This window comes from Pteropus medius, unplaced genomic scaffold (genome assembly GCF_902729225.1).
Source record: "Pteropus medius unplaced genomic scaffold, Ma_sr-lr_union100, whole genome shotgun sequence".
NCBI lineage: Eukaryota > Metazoa > Chordata > Mammalia > Chiroptera > Pteropodidae > Pteropus > Pteropus medius.
The window spans coordinates 18,509,457-18,526,763 of NW_024349801.1; the positions used below are offsets into that span (position 1 = coordinate 18,509,457).

General features: G+C 55.7%; 2 protein-coding genes across 2 annotated transcripts; one reads left to right on the forward strand and one right to left on the reverse strand.

The window, feature by feature from the left end:
- The first annotated feature begins 15 nt into the window (after window positions 1–15).
- On the forward strand, window positions 16–2,207 carry TMEM208 (transmembrane protein 208). The gene is made up of 6 exons (XM_039888974.1): window positions 16–156; window positions 771–866; window positions 1,299–1,358; window positions 1,442–1,578; window positions 1,745–1,829; window positions 1,929–2,207. Exons 1-6 carry the CDS (start codon window positions 151–153, stop codon window positions 2,064–2,066), a joined length of 522 nt encoding a protein of 173 aa, XP_039744908.1. The 5' UTR covers window positions 16–150; the 3' UTR covers window positions 2,067–2,207.
- A 175-nt stretch (window positions 2,208–2,382) lies between these two features.
- Window positions 2,383–17,273, reverse strand: FHOD1 (formin homology 2 domain containing 1). The gene is given in 23 exon segments (XM_039888904.1): window positions 2,383–2,689; window positions 2,763–2,963; window positions 3,043–3,205; window positions 3,280–3,472; window positions 3,561–3,751; window positions 4,110–4,271; window positions 4,347–4,466; window positions 4,553–4,735; window positions 4,962–5,117; window positions 5,447–5,676; window positions 5,679–6,059; window positions 6,147–6,262; window positions 7,726–7,938; window positions 8,016–8,161; window positions 8,265–8,408; window positions 8,512–8,606; window positions 8,693–8,804; window positions 9,073–9,167; window positions 9,241–9,346; window positions 9,419–9,486; window positions 9,806–9,870; window positions 10,255–10,361; window positions 16,979–17,273. Coding segments are annotated over 23 exon segments (3,531 nt in total). The 5' UTR covers window positions 17,180–17,273; the 3' UTR covers window positions 2,383–2,606.
- Window positions 17,274–17,307: the final 34 nt, after the last annotated feature.

Here is a 17,307-nt window from a genome sequence, read left to right on the forward strand (position 1 = left end):
GGGCCAGAACAGGAAGTGGACCGCCCATTTCCGTCCCAGTCGGTTACGTTTTGGATCTGCACCGGAAGTGCCTGTGCTGTCGATGTGGTACCTACTAACTGGTTTCGTTTGCTATCCCTTATTTCCCCGGCTGGGTATTTGCGTCTCACCATGGCGGTAAGGAAGGCGGGTAGGGCGGAGTCCACATCGGCAAAGCGTTCCCGGGGCCAGGAGACTGAAAACAGGAAGGGCATTGAGACAAGCGGGTAGGCCAGAGGGGGGCGCCATTCAGTGACTGGACCGTACTAGAGAGAGGCGGATGGAATGGAGCGGCGCAGGACCGTACCAGAACTGGTGCTGGAGTGGGAGTGGGCGTCAGTACCAGATAGTACCAGAACTGGCCAAAGATCTGAGGCCTGTAGGGGGTGGGCGTCAGCTGAGATCTGGACTACTCCAGCAGAGGCCGGAAAGGGGCACCATTCAGCTCCTCTCAGGAGTCCCCCATGAAGGAAGATCGTCAGCCCAGAGCTGGATCTTACCTCGGGAGCCAGACAGTATCAACTTAGTGTTGGATTGTTCCAGGGTGTGCAGGAGGCGATCATAGCTAGGGTGTTGGAAAGATGGTGTCAGCCCTAAGCAGGATGAACTGGAGGAGAGGTGGACATCCCAAGGATTGAGCTAGGTTTGAGCACTGTGTGGGCCTGGCGGAGGTTCAGATGGAACTCTCTAGCTAACCAGACTGGTGGTGAGAGTGAGAAGGGCTCTCACAGCATCTCATCATCCCTCCGCAGCCCAAGGGCAAAGTGGCGACGAGAGGGAAGAAGCAGATATTTGAAGAGAACAGAGAGACCCTGAAGTTCTACCTGAGGATCATACTGGGGGCCAATGTAAGTACCTGCCTCCTTGCTTCTGTACCCATCTACAGTCCTCATCTCTCTTTGATAGTAGTGATGGTGGTGGTGGTGTGTGACAATCAAAGTTCCAGAAGAAACCTCCAGTTAAAAAGAAATGAGAAAGGATCCTGGCACAGAGGAAAGGGTGACTAGTCAAAACGAAACCAAAATGAGGACGTGGGTCTCAGATGAACTTGAGAGCCCTTCCCATCTCAAATACACAGAGGCTTCTTTTCTAGGCTGATGTGTTAGAGGAGAGGTCTGGGTACCCAGGACTCAGGGAGCAGACCCCTTTTTTCCCCCCAACCCTATAAAAAAAATAACCTGTCTCCTTCCACAGCCTGGCCTCACTCTTGGTCAGTGTCAAGGGAGGCCCGTGGTTTAGGGTAGCTTTTGATCCCACCCTGATACTGTGTCTGCTTGCAGGCCATTTACTGTCTTGTGACCTTGGTCTTCTTCTACTCATCTGCCTCATTTTGGGCCTGGGTAAGTATCCCCAATCCTGAAAAGTGGATGAGCACATATAGAGTCAGTGGCTGGCCTTTGATATACCCATTCTTGTTCTTCAGATGGCCTTGGGCTTTAGTCTGGCAGTATATGGGGCCAGCTACCACTCTATGAGCTCGATGGCACGGGCGGCCTTCTCTGAGGATGGAGCCCTGATAGATGGTGGAATGGACCTCAACATGGAGCAGGGCATGGCAGAGTGAGTGTCCCCCACCGCCAGCCCAGGTGAGCGGCCCCAGGGCTGGGGTGCTGGGGCCCAGGTAGCCTAAGACCCACAGCTGCCTACAACCTGAAGAGGGTGGAAGGGAGCTGAGTTGGGGCCCATCTATTATTTTTGGCTTTTGCAGTCTCTCTTCTATCCACAGGCACCTTAAGGATGTGATCCTACTGACAGCCATTGTACAGGTGCTCAGCTGCTTCTCTCTCTACATCTGGTTCTTCTGGCTTCTGGTATGTGGGTTGTTGGGCTCCCAAGAAGGGGCTCGGGTATCTAACTTTTCTCTTCTTTCATTTCCTAAACCTGGCTTTAAGTTACCTTTTCTCTCCTAGGCTCCAGGCCGGGCCCTTTACCTCCTGTGGGTGAATGTGCTGGGCCCTTGGCTCACAGCAGACAGTGGTGCCCCAGCACCAGAGCATAATGAGAAAAGGCAGCGCCGACAGGAACGGCGGCAGATGAAACGGTTATAACCACTAACGTGACCACAGGCTGCTGGGTCCTGGGTGTCTATATCAGGCTTCGTGGCCTCATGCCAGGAGCAGTGGAGGCCTACTCCAGGGGCCAAAAGCTAGTCTAAGGTATAGATTGTTGAATAAATGACTTAGAATGTGGCTAATGGCTGTGTGGGTGATGATGAGGCACGAGGCAGGAAGACCCAGTCCTTTGCTATTTTCCTCCTATAGACCTAGTGTGGTTATACCTTGAAAGAAGAAAAAGGCTCTTGGATTGGCTAAGAAACTTTATTTTGCTCCATGTGTTCAGAGAGCTCATACATGCATGCATGCGTGCGCGCGCGCGCGCACACACACACACACACACACACACACAAATACACACAAATGTACACATGCACACAGGTACACACACATAATACTGCTTAAGGCACTGGCCACTGGGCACAGAGTGACTCCAGGGTTGAGAAGATGCCTAGAATTCTGCTCTGGTCTCTCCTCACTCTATAGTCTCTTGCATGCAGGCTGGCCCAGGTAGGTATCCTGGAGGCAGCACCTTCACACTTCCAGGCCAGGACCCTTGCTCAGTCCCAGTGCCTGCACCAGGTCCTCTCCAAGCCCGCTCTTCAAGGTCCGTCTCACTGTAGGGACAGAGCAGGGTTGGAGGGGGTTGGTGTGGTTAAGGTGGGAAGTAGGCGTGTGGGGAGTACTCACAAGATTTGCGGTTGCCACGGGAACGCTTGCGTTCCCGAGCAGCTAAGGCACGAGGACTGCTCTTGGTCACTGACTGCACCAGCAGGTCCATGATCTCATCTGAAGTGTCACTGGGTAAACTGGAGCCTGGGGGTTCTTCTGGGGGTGCAGTGGAGGGCCCTACTGCTATAGGTATGACTGGGGAGCTGCTCTGGACCAGGCCTGAGGGAGACAAGGTAGGGAGGTCAGGCCAAGGTGGCCCCAAAGCAAAGCCCATTGCCCCAGCAGCCACAGGTCCCACCTCTGCTGCGGCGGCTGTGTGTGGTATCCTCAGGCTTGCTGGTCAGCAAACTCTTCATGCTGGCATGACTATCCACATCACCCCGGCCTGGCCCGCTACCCACAGCCACTGGGACAGATGGGTTGCTGGGAGTTTCCCCAGCCACACCTGAGAACTTCTCTGTCTGGAGATGGAGAAAGGTGAGCTGAGGGCCAGAGAAGGAAACCATGGGGGTGGCAGTCAAAAAGGGGCACCCACCTCAGTAATCATGCGTCCCCGGGTCTTGTTGCGTTCACGATATGTGGCCCGCTTCTGCTGCTGCTGCAGCACCCGTTCCCGGCAAGTCCGGTACTCTAGTGCAAACTCCCGCAGCGTGTGGCAGAACTGCATGATGCGCACTTCACGGGCTGCCTGTGCTGTGTATCCCAGGTATAGCAGAAAGGCGTGGAACCTAGGCATGTTGGGATAGGAAAGGATACTGAGTCTTGCTTGGGGGTGAGATGTGGTGTGGTAGTCTTGTCTCTGGCCCATGCCCCCACCTGTTGCAGACACGGCGGTGCACTACCCGCAGCATAGCAACGCGGCGGGCACACTGGGCCAAGAAGTGGGTGAGGCGGGCCCGCAGGGCTGGGGCCAGCTCATGCTTGGCCAAGTTCCGCAAACTCTCCTCAGCTGCCCCGCTCCGGCGCTCCAGCTGTCCCAGGTTCTCAGTCAGCAGCTCAAAGTCCACCTGGAAAAGCAGGGGTACACAAGCTGTTCCCCCCACAGCCTGGGCTATAGGGACATGGATGAGATCTGCTCCCTCCCCTCCAAAAGTTCACCGTCTAATGCAGAAGATAGACAAGTCCATTTGATCCAATGAGGAACAGGGGAGGTGACAGCTAAACTGAGACTCAAAGACTGAGTAGGTATAGCCAGACCAGTAGAGGAAAGTGTTTCTGGCAGAGGACACAGCCCACACAAACACCTGTAGCTGAGCAACACCTGGCACAACAGCTGAAATAGGGAGAAGGGGAGAAGCCAGTCCCAGGAAGCAGCACTCCCTCACATTGTAGCTAGTCTTAGTTAAGCCTCTGGCTGGTGCTAACCTTGGCACAGCGGGTCAGGGCGGGGATTTCTGAGTAGAGGTCAGAAGAATCAGGCCGGGTTTGCAGCACCAAGGAGCAAAGATGGTGCAGCAGTGACTGCCGGCGTACTGTGTCCTTCACCTCCGACACCTTCTCCAGGTAGCTCAGCTCAAAGCCACTGCTCTGAAAGGACCTCGTCTGAGCCTGGGCCTGGCTGGCTCCAGAGCCCTGGCTCCCAGTCCTTGTGCTGTCACTTACCTGGGAGCCATTGAGGAAGTTGCCCACAGCCAGCAGGGTGGCCAAGATGCAGCGGAAGGTGGCATTTTGCACCAGCTGTTCCATGCCCACTTTCAGGTCAAACAGTGGCTCTGCAATTTCCTGTGTGGGAAGCCAGGGACTCTCAGACTACATAGCGATCATGCTAACCTGCCCCCACTGCCCATCCCATCCCATGACCCAGGTACCCGCTCCATGCTGTCATAGTCCAGCTTGAAGGCCCAGAGTTGTAGGCGGGCGGTCAGGCCCCCGATGGAGGCAAGAGTAATCAGGAAATTCTCAGCTGGGCCCAGAGGTATGTCAGGATTGGCCAGCTGGGCCTCCTCGATCTTCTGCTGCTCCTCCTCCGTGGGCATCATGGTCAACAGCTTCTGAGGATATAGCCACCACCCCACATAGGCCACTCAGTGCTAGCCTGAGGCCACAGGTGTTGATCTTGACTCCTCCCTGGGTCATCTGGGGGAGCCCCAGGGTCTGGGGACTGCTCTGCGGAAATGCCAAGCCCATATCCACCACTGGAGGGGCAGGAAATGTCCACTGAACAAAGAAGGCCGGACCTCCCACCTCCTTTCCACATTCCCAGCTTGGTATCCCCACCTCAATGCCATCCTTGCTGACAGCAAACTCATCAAAGTTGAGCAGGGCAGCCTTAATGACATGCACAGGTGGCAGTGTGGTTAGGCCAATGTTGATAGCGTTGCTGCGCTTGGGGTCCAGCACAGTGGTCATTGTCCGGCGGCCCTCACCAGCTTTCTTTGAGATTGGGAGAAGGTGTACGATTGGGAAAGGGACTAGCTGGGGCAACAATCTAAAAGAGCATTCCAAGGCCCCCCTCTAAATGGCAAAATGGCGGGGCCACCCCACACCCAGGGAGCTGGGATGTGTAAGGCCTTGAAATGAACTTAGATGCTAGTTAGGGCTCTGCTGACACCATCTTGAGAGACCTCAGACAAGTCCCTACTCTTTTTTTGGCCTCAATTTCTCCATGTGGGAGATGAGTGGCAACCTCAACAGTTCAGACCCTTGAGCTCTGATTCCCTCCCCTCTTCACTGGGTTACCTTACAGATGAGGGTGCATTTACCTTGGAAGGCAGAATGTCCTTGGCACGGGACTCAAACAGGTGTTCCAGCCGGGCTGTGTCCACCGAGACAGGCTCCAGGCAGGCCCACAGGGTGGAGCAGGGCCCAAAGCGGCTCCTAGAGCCTGCATGGCTTCCAGCTAATTTTAGCTCCCGCCAGAAGAGTTTTACTGTCTTCCTCTTGGTGGGGAGGGCTAGGCCATCAAGCGCTGAAGGGGGAAGAGGGGCAGCTGGGGTGGGGGGGGAGGTGGTGGGAAGGGGCCTTTGATGGGTGAGGGGAGGTGTGGGGAGGGAGGAGGTGGAGGGCCTCCAGAGAGCAGGGGTTGTGGGGGTGGTGGGGGTGGGACCCCTTTCACAGCCTCCACAGACTCCATGTTCAGCATGTCCTGGTCTTCGTCCTCCCCCAGATCTGAGAAGTCCAGATCCCCAATGCAGAGCTTGGGGACACGGGTAGGGAGCTCCTTGATGGGCTCAGCCTTGGGGCTTGGCAGAGTCAGTGGCTCCTTGGGCTCTGGCTCAAGGCTCTGCTGGGCCCGGAGCAGAACTCGGGGGCCAGGGCTCTGGGGTGTTCTGGGTGCAGGGACTGGTTCGGGAGAGCCCCATAGTTCCTGGATGTCTAGAAAAAGGGAATCAGTTGTCAGCATCAGGCCCTCTGTGGAACAACAGGGCAACATGGGTAGATACTGTCCACCCACTTACTTACCTGGGTGCCCATCGGGCTCATCGAGCATGGCCCCAGCCAATGTCTCTGCCCGGCCCTGGGCCAGCGCAGCCTGCTTCTCTGTTTCTGCCGCTGCCACATTCTCCAGGAACCGGGCTCTGGGGGGAGGCACTTATCAGTGAAGGCATCAGTGAAGGCATTTGGGGTGGTACCTGTTCCACCCCAAAGCCCAGTTGCTCACACTAACACCCAGCCCAGGGTGGTGCACATGCCTTGCTGAGCCCCTGGGCACTGCCCCAATTGCAGGCACACACAGACACACAGGAACAGTCCATGCACTGAGCAGACCCAGGACCCGCCCCGCAAGGCCAGTCCCTGTTCAATCCTTCACATCTGAGGAGGGTCACTACCAACCCAGCATTCCCAGGTCAACATACAGAAAGAAGTTCTACTGAATGTTTAACTCAGCAACCTTGCTGCTGTTCATGTTCACTGTCCTGATTTTAGACAAAAAGCAGGGGAAGGGGATAGCTGTTCCAGTGGGCATACCGGACTGTCCCTCCCTTGGCATGTCTGCAGCTTCTGAAAGCTATGACCTATGCCTGGAAAAGGGCCTAGTAAGTGACAGGCACTCAGTTTACATCGAAGTAATGAATGTGATCCAGTATTTCTTTTGGCCCTCAGTCCCTGTCCTTTCCTTAGCCCTAGGTTGCTCCTTTACCTCCACACCACACAGTACCTTAGATCCCCTCCCTGCCCTATTCCTGGCCTGAGGACATGGGAGAATAGGCTGGGCATCCATGTTCTTATCTCTGGTCAAAGCTGTTAAAGTCTCACTGTTGAAGCACAAGGACCACTATGACCCCAGTGAACTAACTCCAGTGCTTAGTCCTTAGGCAACTGAGGAGGCATGTCTGGGAAAGAAAGGGCCTAAGAGCTTCCCAGCTCTGGCTGCATCAGGCAAGTAGAACCCCCGCTGGGGGAAGCAATGCTGAAGCCCTGAGCACATGACAGGTGGGGCAGGCTGGCCACTGTACTTACTCCAGCCTGGCCTGACCAGTAGGGGACTTGGGGACAGGTGGGCTCTCAGGGGCCCTGGGCAGGGGGGATGAAAGAAGAGATGGTAATTGTGGTACCTGTTCCACCCCAAAGCCCAGTTGCTCACACTAACACAGAGCAGGGCAGTGCTATCAGGGGTTCCTTCCCAGCCACAGTGAAAAGAGGAGGTGGGTAGGGGAGGTATGACAAAAGGGAACTGTAAGGGGAAGGGAGAGACTGATTAAGCAGGACAGGGTGCAGTAAGAAACAAAGAGCAGACAAGAGAGTCAGAGACAGTGACAGTGAAACAGAAAGACAGTAGGGTGTAGGGAGACAGATGATGTTGGCCAAGACAGGCAGACTGCCAGGAAAAGATGAAGAAAAGCCTCAGGAGGAGGTCCAGTCAGAGCCGAACTCCACCCCTTCAGCAGTCACTTACCAAACAGGAGCAGTTTGGTGAAGTCTGGAAAGAAAGAGAGAAAGCCGAGTTTGGGCAGAGGAGGCAGAGTGTCCGTGGAGGGGCGCAGAGCAAAGGGACAGGTGTTCAGAGGGCTCCGGGGACGGCCCCTATCTCCCTTCTTACTTATAGATGCTTCTTTCGCAGGAGCTGTCAGCTGAGGGCATCGCGGAGATGGTAGGAAAGAGGTTCATCGAGGTACGGAGGCCAGGGGCAGGGCCCATTGGGCTGGAGGTGGGGCCTGTTGGCAGGGCGGGGCCTGTGGGGCTGGAGGTGGGGCTTGCGGGTGAGGCAGGACCCATGGAGGTGGAGACTATCGGTGAGGCGGGGCCTGTGGGGCTGGAGGCGGGGTCTGTTAGGAGGCCGGGTTACGCCTGGCGCATCCATCCCTCTCCATCGCTGAGACATGTTCTCACCCAGGCTCTGTGGCGCGCACAGGGCAGCCCCCACTTTCTAGAGATCGGCGGCTCCTCTTGCCCTCCTCTGAAGAGGGCTTTCTGCGCTCCCGCCGCCCACCTGCTGCAGCTTCTTCAATGTCTCCATCTTCCAATCGCAGGGCACTCTAGAGGAGGTGGGCCCAGTTATTAGAGGCTGAGATAGGATGGAGCGCTGGGGAACTGCGCCCTTCCTGCCCCTCCTTTTAGAGCCCTGGAGGCGCAGCCCACCTCGTAGAGCACAAGCTGCGCTCGCAGGTCGACGTCAGTGCCCGGGGTGCCTAAGTGACGCTGGACCAGTGCCTCCATGCCCTGCTGCTCCAGTGCATCTGTCACGTCGTAGAAGGAGTCCTGGTCCGGGAGCGCTGCCAGTGTCTAGAGGGTGGGGATAGAAGGGTGAGGCTAAGGCTGATGGGGACCAGAAGTCTGAGGGGTCCAGAATTGGCGTTTGGTTCCCGCCTCCAGCCCTCACGCACACCTTGTTAATGAGGGTGACTGTATACACCAACAACTCAGGGTCGGTGCCATTCTTCTCCTCCAGGATGGATACCATATTGGCCCACGGAAGAGCACCTGCCACACAGAGGAGGGAGCAGTCATGTGGAGACAGGTAGGAGAGAGGGCTCTCAGTGGTGGGAAAGGGAGGGACATTCTCTGACCGGTGTTGCTGGCCACAGAGTTGACTGCGTAGATCAACAGTGGTGCGTTGCTCTCAGAGTATTCCACAAACACCAGCAGCAGCTTCAGGGCTGTCTTCACCACCAAACGGGACTGTGGGGTGGGGTCATCACATATGAGTTTGGCTTGGGCCAGACCTATGCCAGCTCCTGGTGTGGCCAGGGAAACACTCCTAGGGCAGGACCCACAGAGGAGAGTCTAGGCAGAAAGACCCTGGCTCCAAGGCCAGGTGTTGAAGTGTCTTCTAGGCTGAGAGGGGCCACAGACCTGCTCCATTCTAGCCCACTTTTCAGAAGAGGAAACTGACGCCCAGAGAGAAGCAATGGGAAAAGGGTACATGGCTGGGTGGAGGGCCACTTACCAAGCTGGCACACAGTGTGTACAGCCACTGCACGGTCTCACTATGGGCCACCACCCCCAGCATCCCGTCCACAAAAAGCATCAGCTGGCCTAGTGCTGGGGACACAGCAACAAGAGGTCAATAAGTTGTTGTTGAAGGCAAGGGTCATGGGGGAGGGGTGGGGCTGACCTCGGAGTATGTAGCTCTGGTAGTTATGGTCAGCAGCAGCACCCACGCGGATCAGGCAACTCAGTCCCTCTGAGTGCACGAATTCAGGCACCAGGTCCTTGTCCTCCTGGGGGCAGCACGGGGAAGTTTAAGGAGGCTCTGGCTGGGTGCCCACCCCCAACCCACCTCTGGGCCTCACCTGGAAGATCTGCTTTAGTGAGAAGAGGGAGCGGCGGAGCTCAGGGCCACAGGAGCCATACAACTTTTCTGCAAAGGGTAGATGGGCATGGTAACATTGAGGAAACACAGACACCCTCTTCTATTGTAACACAACCAAGCCCTCCCCCACCAAGGAATATTCTAGTACTCTTGAACCACCTCCCTCCACTCTCTTACTCGGTAACCCCTACCACAGTCTAGCTGCAGCATCAGCCCTGGCCCTGGAAGGAAAGCTCAGGATAGGAGTGGGGAAGGGCCACATATCCTGTCTCTAATCTGCTCTGTCCCCTGTCTAGCACAGTCCTGAAAGAAACTGAGCCAGCTGGGGTGGGGGAGTTGCCGGACACTGATGCCTCCATACACTTACCTAAGATGGCATTGACCCTCACGGAGAGCTGGGTCCGCAAAATCAGTGTAGGCTTCCGCCCTTTGCTGGAATCAAGCAGCCTAGTTAGCAGCTCCCAGCCCATTCATTGGGGTCCCACCCCCAACACCTCAGTCAAACACCTCCCCAAATGCCAAACCTGGACCAGCACCTTCCTCCCCAACTGCTCCTCCAAGCCCAAGGGTTGGCCAGACTGGAGAGTTTGTGCAAACACAAGTATCTCAGGTATGTGGGAGAGCCCCCACACCCAACCTGGGAAGCAGGTAACACTGGCCAGGCCTTGGGAGTCCCCTGGCACAATTCCCTGGGGCAGCAGGAGGTGACCCACAGCCAGGCTAGAGATTATGTGTCTTGGCTGCTGACACTTGAGCCAGCCCCTGGTAGGGGCAAGGGTGGGGCCAGCCTTGCCTCTTGGCCTCATCAGCTCTGACCTGATCTCTTCATAGAAGCCCTCCAGCATCTCCCGCTGCTCTTCCAGGGACAGCTCGGGGTCCAGGTAGTATCCAGAGGGAGACACTTGCAGGGCACAGTCCTCTAGCTGGGGGGAAAGGGAACAGCTGGCAGGGCTGGGGAAGAGGTGGCAGGGGTACATAGGGAGATCCCATGACTTCTTACCTCCTACTCAGGGTGCTGGCAGAGAGACACATCACAGGGTCTGCACTGCAGCCATGAAATTCTTCAGCAGTTATTTCTCATGCGCCTATTATGTGCAAATCCCATCCTTCTCAAGTGCCAGGCTTTCTTGCTCTTTGTATGGTTAAGTCTTCTGCTGGGTAATACCTACCCATTCTTTAGGTTTCAAATTAGATAATGCTTTTTTGAAAAGCCTTCCTGGGCTCCTATAGCCAATGCTGTGCAATCTATTCCACCTTGTGTATGTACCCTGTTCTGAGGTCTTCCCCACAGCATTATAATATCCTAGACACTAGTTTCCTTCCCCTCTAACTGTATATTTTCTGGATTCAGGCATCTGAATCTGCAGAGCCTAGCACAGCACTTGGTACACATAAGTGTTCACTAATTTGAACTAATGAACATGAATGAGGAAGGGGAATGGAGAAGATGGGAGGAAGTTCCTGCCTTCGAGGAAGTTCACAGCTCTGTGGGGTGATAAGCTATAGCCACAAAGCATTCAAGCTCAGGGAGAAAGTGTTAAGAATGCTGGGAGGTATAAACCCAGCTGGGAGGGTGTGTGTATCTCCTTGAATTAAGACAGTGAGGCTTGGGGCTCTCAGTCCCTCCAGCTGAGGGTCTTTGCCCTGCCCCCAAATGGGCTACAGTTACCATGGTCCTAGCTAGACCTCAGAGGTCCCCAAGGGATATATTAAAAATCAGATTTTAGGATAACTGTAAGTCTATAGTGTGTCCCGGAAACCTGCATTGTAACAAGAAAGCACACACTCCATCCATGTGCCTGCTTTCTGTGTCTCTCTCTCTACTGAGTCTGGCTCCCCTCCACCACTGGGCAGGAAGCTTGGCCCCTGTAGAAGGGCCTAGTGAGGTGACTGAGGAAAGTCTAAGGGCAGTACTGTATCTCTTCCAGACAACTCCCCCACAGCAAAGTCCCCTTGCCTTGAGTGGCCCCACTCCTTGAGGTGCCAGGCCCAGGGAGAGCCCCCTTCTGGAGAGTTAGGGTGCCTCTGGTCTCCATCTTCTTGGGAGAGTCAACCCCAATATTTGTCCTGTTGTTCAGTCAGCCTGGCCTTTTTCTGGACCCAGCCCAAGGGCTTCCAGCTGCCCTTGATCTCCTGGGGAAAAAAGGAGTCCAGTTCCTGCCCCCACCTCTGCCTCTGCTTAGCACCCCTGCTATGCCTGAGAGCCTGACCCAGCTCCTTCCTGGCAGTTCAGCCTATGAGGCCCTTGGGTGACCACCTCCCCCCCTGCCTGGGACATGGGACATAGGACAAACACTCCAGCCTGTTCTCTGTCCTATTTCCTGCCTGGCCGCCTGCCCTTCCCTGGGCGCCTTGGGCGGGCCTGGCCTCTCTCCCCTCCCAGGGAGCAGAGTCATCTTCTCCAGAGCCTACTTGGAACAGGCCTGAGATGGGGCAGCAAGGCCCCAGGGCTGGGGTACTTCATCCAGGGCCAGCTCAGCCGAGGGCAGCCCCACATTCCTCCTGATCCCTCTTCCCACAGGATGACTCAGCAGCCGACCCACCCCACCCCCATCCAGGCACAGCGGCATCTCCTTCTACCTTATACTGGTGGATTCTGGGATTCTAGAGAAACATATCTTCTCCAGAGCCACACAACTTTCAGGGATCCCCCAAATCACACACATATAGAACGGCTCATTCATTCAAACATTCATGAACCAGGCTGGTTATAGGTGCTATGGACATAGCATGGAATAAGACACGACCTCTGCCTTCCCTGCCTTCCACTCCAGAGGGGAAGGCAGGCAAGTTTGACTCAAAAAAAGGCCACAAATAAATGCAGAAGCACAATGGCCAAGGGTGCTAAGAAAGGGGTGGGGCAGAGTGCTGTAAAGGTAAACACTGGAGGGGTCATCAGATTATATGTGGTAACTGCTTACACACCCAGGTATATGGTCACATATGTATATGCTCACTGGCCATGCACAGGCTCAGGAAGTACACCCATAGAAAGATGAGGACCAATATGCTATCTCCCCTCGTGCATGCATACTTGCATGCTCTAATCCCAAGTGAGCAGAGAATAGCCCTCTCTTTCCAAGATACCTGGGATGCCTACATCCATGTGGGGTAGGGTCCTGAAGACTATGTGCTCTACTACCCCCAGCCTCCTCAAATGAGCAGACTTAAACCCTTTCCCTCCATGGTGGTAGCAGTGGCTTCCCTAACTATGTCACCTGTTCAATTCTGCCAGGGCCCTATTTCTGGGGAGGAGGGCCATAAGTAATAGGCAGCCCAAAGCCTGCAGGATGGTGTCTCCCTCCTCCAGCTAACTGTCCTAGGCAGAGATGTGTGAGGGTGGGGTGGGGGTGGGCTAGGGTCAGACAAGCAGTAAAGAGTGGAGACTTGTTGCCAGCTGGGTGGTGCTTTTCCCTCACACCCCTGCCCCTTCCTGGGGTCACCCTTCTGAGAGCCAAACCTCTGGGCCTTGTTTCTCACACCCTGGGACTGGGCCAGGCCTGAGTAAGCCCAAACCCTGGTCCCTGCTGACAATGCTTAGGATCAGCACAGGGTCAGTGTGGGCCTACATCCTTGACTCTCTCCTGGCTCTCGTCTTCAGCACTTCCCTGCTCTCCATCTTGGGGTAGAGTTCCTCCCCCATTCTTTTCAGGCTCAGCCCCTCACTTAAGCCTCCAGCCCACTTTCTTTTTCATTCTCTGGGCTCAGGTTTTTCTGGTAGTCCTAACTAACTTGTTACATATGGTTGTATATGCAGGGCTAAGCTCAGGGGACCCTGGTGTCTACTCCCCAATATTTTTCATAGCAGTGTAATCAGGTGAGAATGAACATGCCAGGGCAAGGTACAAGGAAGATGGAGAAGAGGGCAGAATTATATGCTGAAAGACTTTTGTTTTAGAAAATAATTTGTTAACCATTTTTTTCTTCTCTTTCTCTATTAATGTAAGACCCTGTACTCCTATGACCTTCTTTTCCTGTTATCTTGGGTCTCCAACTAGACCGTAACTTCCTGGCTGAGATGACATGGATGGACCTCAAGGAAATAAACCCACATTTCTTATGTCTCCTCTGTGTCACACACTGAGCTTTCTAGTTCTTTTGATTCTCCTGATAATCCTTTTACAGGTGAGGAAACCAAGGCTCAGAAATTCAGTGTATTTGCCCCAGGCTCCACAACCAGGACCAGGTCTAACTGACCTAGATCTTGGACAGATGGACTTTGGAAGTGCTCCAGGGAACCCTGAAGGGAGGCTGAGTGAGGGCTGGGGCTTTTAGGGTTTGCCAAGACTTGGAGACTGCCGCTCAGCTTTCTGGATTCTGCAAATACCCCAAACTGGTCTTCCCGGTTCCAGCAAGGGAACCCTACTAAGCTCAAACATATCACACACACTGGGGTTACAGTGCCTACTTCTGCCAAGACCTACGTTCTGGGGTCCCTCGCCAGGCTGCAGCCCAGGCTCCCTAGCCCAGAATGACTAGCAAATTGGACGTGCCAGCCCTAGGGAAAGCTGGGAAGAGGCCATGACTCATTCCCACATCCCAATTTTATATAGTCTCCTAAAGAAAACTCCATAAGAGGGCTAAAGAAGGGCTTACTTAGTTCATCACCAGAGCACTGCATCTTATCCTTAAGAACCCTCTGGGACCTCTCCAGTTGGTCCCTGTCCCAGCAGGTCAGGTTCACCCTTGAGCCCCCTTGCCACAACTGCTTTTGAGGGGTAAACTGAGGCTGGACCGGGGAGGGGGCAAGGTCAGAAAACATTCCAGGATAGTGCCACCCCTGTCCTACTCTAACCTTTAGCCACAACTGGGGAAACAAAGTTGTTGGTAATGAACAGATTTCTAGGGCTCTCTCTACTGCTAGGAGTAAGGGGCTATTTTGGTCTTTGCCTCAGGGTTAGAGCAGCACCCAGGTTCCTCTGCCCAGGGAGAAGTCAGTGCTATCTCAGATGTGGCAAGGTCTTTGAGTGTCAGGGAGGGGCTCCTGAGGCACCATCCAGAAGGACAAAGGGTAGCAGAGGGCAGGACTGGGTAGCTCTGAGTAAAGAGATGAGATGCAGGGCCAGAGGCCCAGGTTCTCCCTTGGGGCAAGGGCAGGTCCCTGGGCTAGGAGAGGTTCTTGCATAGAGGGAAGATAGAGATATTCCTGAGTTCCTCTGGGGCATGGCCCAAGGCACTGCCAGGACATCCCCCCTCCCTTCCCTGTGCCAAGGGCCAGGAGATGAGTCAGAGGCTGTGGCCAGGAGCTTCCTCCTAGACTGGGAGGAAATGAGCAAGGCCTTCTCTGATCTGAAAGCTCCATGCCATTTAAAAAGGAAGGCCCCAGGGGAACTCAAGAGGCTAGGCCTAGCCCAATAGAGTGTGGGGTAGAGCACTAGAGAGAAAGTGGGCCTGGCCTCTTTACATCCCCAGGGAGGGATGTAAAGATGGGGGTCAGTGCCCAGAATAGGAGGGCAGACTTGGCTGTGTCATGTTCCTCTGGTGGACAACTATACAGAGGATGAAGCAGGGAGCAGAGAAACCCTCCCTCTTATTTCTGCTCCATAGCCCTGCTCAGGGACATCTGGGTTTCTGGGCCACTTCTCTCCTTTAGAGGGCTATCAAGGCAGGCCTGAATCATGTCTGTACTCCTAGGGCACCCACTTATAAGACTAGAGGAGGGACCAACTGTTGACATTTCCTGCAAGAAGTGGCTCTGCTCCCCTTCTCTCAGCTCTCTGATGTCCCTGCCCCTAGCCTATTCTCAGCCCTTCTTCCTCCAGCCTTCTATTCTTGGGCTGTGGTCACAGTTTATATTTGGGATGAGCACATCACAGTGCATCTGACCACCATTGGCAGAGCTGCTGGCCCCAGGGAGTCCTGGCTGCAGGCACTATGGTATCCATCCCCATATTCTGCCTGGGGTGGGGGAGGATGTGGCAGTCCTCAGGTACACCAGGTAGGAGATTCTGAAAGTAAGGAGACCAGACTCATTTGCAGGGAGACTTAACACGTTATCTGAGCTCAGTTGTGTCAGCTAGGGAGTAGAGAACAGAGGGGAGAGCACCTGGTATGCTCTCCTAAGTAAGGGGGTGTTCTGAGCCTCTTTCCTGTTGTTGACATCCCAAACCTGCCCCTAATTGCAAAGAGGGGTTTCAGGGCTAAGTCCTGTCCTAGAGTGGGAGGTGGGAGGAATACTATGTTCTCTGTAGAACCCCAGGCTTATTTCAGCACCAGGAGTTCCAGAATCCTGGAGGCAGGAGCCTGGCTTTGGTTCAGCGCCCATCCTGAATAGGTGGCCTCCCATTGGACGCGCCTACCTCAGTTTGCCCATTAAACAGGGCAGGACAAGGGGTTGGGGAGCATCCAAATTCTGGAGTGGGCAGTGTGCTGCAACCTTCAAGTCGTGGCCTTGAAGCCCGGGCTCTGCCTGTACACGCGCCATTCCCCAAGCCAAGAGTCTCACCACCTCTCCCGCCCGCACTCGGAGGCGGAGCTGGCCCGCAGAGTGAGGAATGCAAGCTGGGGGGCCCGGCGCTCGGGGCACATTCCAGGAGAGACCCCCGGGCCAGGAGGCAAGTTTGCGCAACTCGGCGCTCAGCTAAGGCTGGGAGCAGGGAAAGGCACCCCCACCAAATCTCCTCATCCTCACCACTCGGTGCGGACTGGCTGGAGGGGAACCCCAGGGGGTGGTAGTGCGCCTCCCAGAGTCCTAGCCCGGAAACCCAGCGTGCAGGAAAGGGCTGCCTGCGGGGGGCCGAGCACGGCGAGCGGGAGGGGAGATAGGGCCTGCCATCTGGAAAAGGGCCTTTCCCGATACTGTGTATTGGTCGGCTCCCGGTTGCAGGCAAACTAGGGCAGGCCGACGGTTTAAAATTAGCCCGGCTCCCCCTCCCTTCCAGCCACGCGCCCGCGGCGACGCGAGTACGGGATGGTGGGGGCGATGACTCAAAGGACTTTTCCTCCAGAGCAGTCTCCCGCCCTCTGCATGTCCCGGGCCCGGCAGCTTCCCAAGGATTCTCTTCACCCCGTGAAATATCTTCTCTGTCGGCACTCCCAGGCCAGAACCCCGATTGCAGGAGCAACACTCTATCCGCCAGAACCCAATCTAACACCGCTCGAAACATTTGCCACCTCTAGAGGCCCGCCCCGGGTCCTCCTCTCTTCGTAGTCCCGCCCCACCTTACCTGAAGCAGGTGGAAGCAGGTCCCTCCCCAGCTCCGCCTCCTAGCTTCTCTACCACTCAAATATCTACCTTCACTCTATCCACAGCAGTTACCCAGGCAGAAAGGCAGCGAGTGGACCTCCTGAGCGCCTTCCCAGGTGGGCCTCACTTCGAGGGATAGCCAGGGTGGTGCAGACCGCAAGCTCCCATATCCCTTCTTCAGCTTCCCCTGGAGAGGCGTCCCTCGCAAGCAGGGCCACGTGAATCTTGGGTTCCCAGCATAAGACTTATCCAGAGGAGCGCACCCACTCCAGCCTCTCTCCGAGGAGGAGCAAGGTTTCATGGCGCCAGCCCTGAACCCGCGATCGTCCCCAACATTTCTCCGGCCCTCCTCACCTTGAGTGGCGCCCCCAACAGGCGGTGCAGCGCGGGTATCTGTGCGCCCAAAGGCAGCGCCCCGTCCAGGCTGCAGGTAGGGGCCCGGCGCGGCTCCGGGAAGTTGGCACATGCGAAGGGGTCGGTGTCCTCCAGGTACTGCACCCTCACAGTCACCACTGATACCGGCTCCACGTCCCCTCGGTCTTCCTCGCCCGCCATGGCTCCCGCCACTGGCTCGCGACTCGCGCCTCCGGACGGATTCCGGACCCGTTGCGATGTCTACTCAACTAGCTCTGCTGTCTGGGCGGAGCCGGACCGGACGCCGCTGAAGAGGGGCGGAGCCAGGC